General features: G+C 38.8%; 1 protein-coding gene across 1 annotated transcript; it reads left to right on the top strand.

The window, feature by feature from the left end:
- Positions 1 to 4,523: 4,523 nt before the first annotated feature.
- On the top strand, positions 4,524 to 5,174 carry LOC107627108 (uncharacterized). Its single transcript, XM_016329970.1, has one exon. It carries the CDS (start codon positions 4,524 to 4,526, stop codon positions 5,172 to 5,174), a length of 651 nt encoding a protein of 216 aa, XP_016185456.1.
- The last annotated feature ends 1,555 nt before the right edge of the window (positions 5,175 to 6,729 follow it).

Genomic DNA, 6,729 nt, shown 5'->3' with positions numbered 1-6,729 from the left:
GTCTGCCATGAGACATGTTTGTGACTTGGTCTCGGTTTCTTCTTCATCATCATCAGAGTCATTCTCCAAGTCTTTCTATGTGGCCATCAGTCCTTTCTTCTTTCCTCTTTTCGGCTTTTCTTCCTTCTTTAGCTTGGGACAGTCAGATTTGAAATGCCCCATTTCCTTGCAATTGTAGCAAGTTACTTTGCTAAGGTCTTTCTTCACTCTCCTTGTGCTGCTGCCTTTGCTTTTGAGCTTAGGCATTTTCCTGAATTTTTTTGCAAACAACACAAACTCATTTTCAGAAGAGTTATCACTGGATTCTTCATCCAGAGGGTTAGTCATAGAAGAAAAAGCAATTCCTTTCTTTTTTGAATCCCTTTTTAAATAGGTGTTTTCAAAAGCAAGAAGATTTCCTCTCAAATCATCAAGTGTCATGGAATCTAAGCTACTGCTCTCAGAAATAATTAAAGTTTTAGTTTCCCACTCTTTTGTGAGACATCTCAACACTCTTCTCACTAGCACAGATTCAGAGTGTGTAATTCCCAGAGCATCTAAGCCAACAATGATGGCATTAAACCGTTCGAACAGTTCATCAATGGACTTTCCTTCCTTCATTGCAAACATTTCATACTCTCTATTCAACATGTCTGTTCGAGTCTTCTTTACAATGGTGGTTCCTTCATGGGTGATTTGCAATTTGTCCCAGATTTCCTTTGCCGTTGTGCATCTTGATACCCGTCGGTACTCCTCGAAGCTGATAGCACAGTTAAGCAGATTAACTGCCTTGGTATTTAATTCTATCTTCTTTCTATCTTCCTCAGTCCATCTTGCTTCTGGTTTGAGAGAGACTACTCCTTCAGCACTTGTAACAGTTGGATATTGAGGTTCATCCAAGATGATTTTCCAAAGTCTGTAATCCACTGCTTGTACAAATATCTTCATCCTCTCCTTCCAATAGGTATAATTTTTCCCATTGAAAAGAGGTGGTCTGTTGCTTGATTGACCTTCAGTCAGATTATAGGACACCACATTTGCGCCACTATTTTCTGCCATGAGGATCTTTACTCTAAGCTACAAAGCTTGATCTCTTTGAGACCAAGCTCTGATACCAATTGATGGTTTCAGTGGCTAAGAGAAGGGGGGTTGAATCTTAGCCCCCTTTTTGTTGCTAACACTTGCTGAATTCAGAGGAGACTTTTCTATTTTGGCTCGTCCCTGGACACGAGACTTTTTCTTTTATCTCGTCCCTAGTCACGAGACTTTTTGTTTTGTCTCGTCACTTTGCACGAGACATTTTTAGTTTTTGCTCCTGTGCAGTAGAAAACAGAAATGGAGTAGGAGAGAAGAAAGATTACACCCAGATATATCCTGGTTCAGCTACTAAGTGCAGTGCAGCCTACATCCAGTCTCCATCACAACAATGATGGAATTTCACTATAATCAACCTGATTACAAACTGTAAAGTGCTAACCCAACTTACAAGGGGATTCCCACAGAATCATGAAACACAACATAGATGAACAAAGGAACTCTAAGACATCTATGACTTTTTCTTTTAATTTTGCACTCTCTGCCTTTTTCCGCTCTATGGCTTTTTCATACAAACCTCACTGTTTGCCTTTTTCCATGAGACTCAAGACATGACAAAATTAAACAAAAAAATACAAAACTGAATACATTGAAGGAGAAGAGAAAACTGTTAGCTCAGGTAGCTCTGAGAACACTGTGCCTTGCACTCTCAAATTTTCTCCTTGCTCCAAACAGTGGTTGTTCACCCTTAATATAGAAGAGGGAAGCCTCCACTTATTGAAGCCAACAACTGAACCAACTTCTTCCTCCTTCAACTAATAGAACCGGTTCGGCCACATAGAGAGAGAAGAGATAACCATGCAAAACCCAACATGCAATTACCTCTAGTTCTTCCTTGATCATCACCCTTCATCAATCCGAGCTCTCCATCCTTGGCTTGCTCTCCAAGATGGATTTCTGGCCCTTGATGCTTCATGATGATAATGACTTCATCTGCTTCAATCTCTGCCTTAACCATCACTTCGCCACTCTAGCTACTCCCTGTGGTGGTTAAACAGAATCAAAGACAAGCCATGCTTCAAGAATCTCCCTTGCTGGCCGAATCTTTTCCTTCCATTTTTGAGCATGAAGAACTCAAGATAACCTCACCAAATCTAACCATAATTGGTGAGTATCTTAGCCACAACTCATTTTTATTTTAGTATGTTTTCTTGCCATCATCAGCTTGATGGTCTTGATGCATGCAACTTCTTCCTTTTCTTGGTTGATGAGCATAGCGTCCATAGCTTCCTGGACAAGGACCGAAGGAAGAAGAAGAAAGAGATGAGAGAGAATGTGAAGTTAAAGTAAAAGCAATTAAATGAAACTGAGACATATTGATAGATTGTTTTTACTTCCCTTGCTTTGAGTAGCGTATAGCATTAATCATAATGATTCCCTATCAAATCAAAGTCAAGTTCTCTCTCATGTTTCCAATGCTAGCTTATTAAGTTTTGAAATCCATTCTTAGCAAGCAATGGAATCCGTTGGAAAGCATGAAGCCTATTTGCTTTCTTAGTTTCGGACCAGGCTTGGAACCATTCATCACTAATAAGACTTGGGCTTGTAGTATTGAAATTAAAGTTGGCCCAATTAGTTAACATTTGCTTTCCTGATGAATTTTGTTTCGGATCAAGCATGAGAAAATTAACCATGGGCTTGGTTGTAACAACATTAAGCTTGGCCTATCAATAAAAATTCAGCCACTTATTATAAACCATGCATCAAGGCTGATTGTTGGGCTTAAACCAAAAGCTCATTTTTCGGCCCAACATAAAATCTGCACAACAAAATTATTAATTAAGCAAATATGAATTAAGATCAAATTAATAATTTTGTAGTTAATTATTTTAATAATGTTTGTTCATCATCAAACTTAAACAAGAGTTTTCCAAACTCATCAACCTTGATATCACTTATTTTGTATGGATAGGACCCGAAAGGGCAACTCGTGGACGGGGTTGAGGACGAAGAGAGAATGAGGGATCCGCTTCTACTGGCAATCAGGCCAAATTTCTGGCAGCAATGACCTAACTTGTCAACATTATGCAAGCTAGAGCGGCGGCTACAAATCAAGCGATAGAGAGAATGAATGGAAATGGTAATGGATCTGGAGGAAGCCCAGTTGAAAGTCCGATGACTTTGGCAACCTTTCTGAAGGTTAATCTTTCTACCTTTAGAAGATCCGCTAATCCGATGGAAGCTGACAACTGGTTTATAGAATTACAAGCGCAACATGTATCTGAAGGTTAATTGGTGGAGTTTTCTATTTATCAACTGGCTGGAGAAGCTCAGCATTGGTGGCAGGGAACCTACCACCTTCTGTAGCAAGGTATTGGGACTAAGGCAACCACTTGGGAGGTTTTTAGAGAGGATTTCAACAAAAAGTATTTCCTGAATTTTGTAAGACAAGCCAAGAATTGGAAATTAACATGATAAAGAACTCAAGAATATCTAGTAGTATTAGAAAATCTCTAATTCAATTCCAATTTGAAAATCAAATAAGTCGTATCTTACTCAGACGATAAAAAGAGCTAAGGTTATGCTAAAAGCCGCCAGTAGAAAACCGAAATAACTAGTTATAATGGGCATAAAAAAGCTAAATGAAATAAGTTCTTTTTATACGTATGTTTACAAAGCACTTCCCTAAGTTTCCAAGGAAATACAATCGAATAGGAGAAGAAGAAAAAGATACCATTTGAGAAATACAATTGAGATTTGTGGATTTATCAATCATTATAGATGAATAAAAATAGAGTGACATCGGTAAGAAATCAATTCATCACCTATGACAACTATCCATCCTGTGGTTCAAAATCAACATATTTTTTGAGCAACTCGTAAGTTGAGTAAAATAATCCAAAAAAAATTTCAAATTATTTTTTTATTTCTAGTTTCTAGAATACTTCTATTTCTTCTTTCTATTTTAAAATAGAATATTTATTCAGTGCAGAGCTAGAGCTACTTTAACTAAGGCAAGGAACAATGATTGTGGCTGCTTACACAAGCAAGTTTGAGGTGTTGTTCCATTTTTCAAGAGTTTGTTAAGGTGCTCCTAAATGATATAAGGAGTGGAAGTGCATGAAATACCAGGATGGCTTGAGAGATGACATCATGCGAGATGTGGCACCTCTTGAGATTAAGAGTTTTACCGAGTTGGTAAATAAGAGTCGTGTGGTGGAGGATTGTTCAATGAGGAATATGAATGCAAGTTCTAACTGTGGTGGTTACCACAGCCGAGGAGGTGCAAGGTCTTTTGCTCCAAGGGACCGAAACTTCATGAGAGGAGGTTATGTTCAACAACCTCAACGTGGTCGGGCTACTTTTCGAGGGAACAACAACCATCAAGGAAGAAGATATGGAAGGTAACCTTAGAATGAACTGACTTGTAGGTGGTGTGAAAGTTATCACCCGAGAACTCTATGTAGAGCTGGATTGGGACTTTGCTATAGTTTTGGAGGAGCTAGACCATGTCTTGGAACTACCCCAAAAAGACCGAACGGAATGCTGATAGAGCTCAACAGCAAGGCGGTATATACGCTATCAGGACGGATGATGCTGCTAAGTCAGATACTTTGATCAGAGGTAAATGTGAAATTGGTGGTAAAGCGTTAACTACATTGTATGATACTGGAGCATTTCATTCATTCTTAGGCTTTAATAAAGCTGCTGACTTAGGGTTAACGGTGTCGGCATTGTCATTTGATTTACATCTGCATACTTCTACTTCTAAAATTGTGGTGACTAAAATAGGATGCCAAGAAGTTCCTTTTAGGGTGAAAAACCGAGAATTTGTTCATGATTTTATCTGTTTGTTAATAACTGAGTTAGACTTGATTTTGGGCTTGGATTGGTTATCGATGAATCTGGTGTTGTTGGATTCCTTTGAGCGTTCTATCTGGTTTATGTCTGAGGAATCAGAAGGACCGGTGGTGGCGCGAAGTTATTATTTAAATGTGGTGAAAGTGAATTGTAGTGGGACAGAGTGCCAAGGATTTATCCTTTTTGCTGCAAATTGTTTAGGAGATGAGCAAGACTTAGACCGAATACCAACCGTGAGAGAATTTTCCAAAGTTTTTCCCCGAAGATATACCCGAGTTTTCACCTCAGAGAGAGATTGAATTCACAATAGACTTAGTGCCGGGTGCTAGATCGATATCGATTGCACCATTGGATGGCACCTTTGGAATTGGTGGAGTTAAAGAAGCAATTAGAAGAGTTGATAAAGAAGAGCTTCATTCGATCAAGTGTTTTTCCGTGAGGAGCGCATGTGTTGTTGGTGAAGAAGAAGGATGGAAGTATGAGGTTATACGTTGATTACAGACAGTTGAATAAGGTGAGGAAATTGTATGCGAAGCTTTCAAAATGCAAATTTTGGAAAAGAGAAGTAAAATTCTTAGGTCATGTGGTAAGTAAGGATGGGATTGCAGTGGATCCATCTAAGATTGAGGCGGTGACTAAGTGAAAGAGGCCGATGTCCGTAATTGAGATTAAGAGTTTCTTAGGCCTGGCTGGATACTATAGGAGGTAAATCAAGGGCTTCTCACAAATTGCCCTACCGATGACGAAGTTGATGTGTAATGAAGTTCCGTTTGTGTAGATGCTAGAGTGCAAATAGAGTTTTCAAACCTTGAAAGAGAGGATAGCTTCTGCACCAGTACTTATTCTACCTGATCCGAATGAATCATTTGAAGTTTATTGTGATACATCACTTAAAAGTTTAGGTTGTGTGTTGATACAACATCGAAATGTGGTGGCTTATGCCTCAGGACAATTGAGACTGCATGAGATGAATTATCCTATGCATGACTTGGAGTTAGAGGTTGTGGTATTTGCTTTGAAAATTTAGAGACATTATCTGAAGGGGATAAAGTTTAGAGTCTTCTTCGATCATAAGAGTTTGAAGCATATTTTTATCAAAAGGAGTTGAATATGAGATAGAGAAGGTGGATAGAGTTGTTGAAGGACTATGATTTTGACTTGAACTATCATCCCGGAAAGGTAAATGTGGTGGCAGATGCCTTGAGTTTGAAGTCTTTAAGTGTAGCATGGACGATGCTCAAAGAGGAGGAATTGTTAAGTAAGTTTGTGAGTAAAGTTAGGAGTGGAGGATATGGCCGAAGGTGTGAGTTTGAATCAGTTGCAAATCACGAGTGATTTTAAGACTGAGATTCAGAAAGCACAAGAAGGTGAAGAGTTACAGAAAATGTTAAAGACTGTGGGATACGGAAAACAAGAAGAGGTTAAGAAGGATCAAGAGGGGATTTGAAGGTACAAGGAGAGAATTTGCGTACCAAGTGTAGGAAACTTGCAGAATGAAATATTGTCCGAAGCTCATAAGAGTGGATTTTCAATTCATCCTGGAATTACTAAGATGTATCGCGACTTGAAAAGAATATTTTGGTGGCTCAAAATGAAAAGTGACATAGCAGCATATGTGGCTAAGTGTTTGACTTGTTAGAAAGTGAAATTGAACATCAGAAGACGTCTGGCATGTTACAACCGTTAGAAGTTCCGCAATAGAAATGGGAAGGCATCACTATGAATTTTGTAACCTGTTTACCAAGGACTCGAGCGGGGTTTGATGCGAAATGGATAATTGTGGATCGGTTGACTAAATCCGCTCATTTCTTACTCGTTAGGATGACTTATTCTTTGAATGAGTTGGTAAGATTG

This window comes from Arachis ipaensis, chromosome B2, assembly GCF_059453495.1.
Source record: "Arachis ipaensis isolate K30076 ecotype BB chromosome B2, ASM5945349v1, whole genome shotgun sequence".
Classification (NCBI taxonomy): Eukaryota; Viridiplantae; Streptophyta; class Magnoliopsida; order Fabales; family Fabaceae; genus Arachis; species Arachis ipaensis.
Note: the sequence above shows the minus strand (reverse complement) of the source record. Positions and strands in the feature narration are given on the sequence as shown.

Excerpts from the sequence above, each read along its gene's own strand:
- LOC107627108 (XM_016329970.1), top strand. The coding sequence starts at position 4,524 with ATGTCTTGGAACTACCCCAAAAAGACCGAACGGAATGCTGATAGAGCT.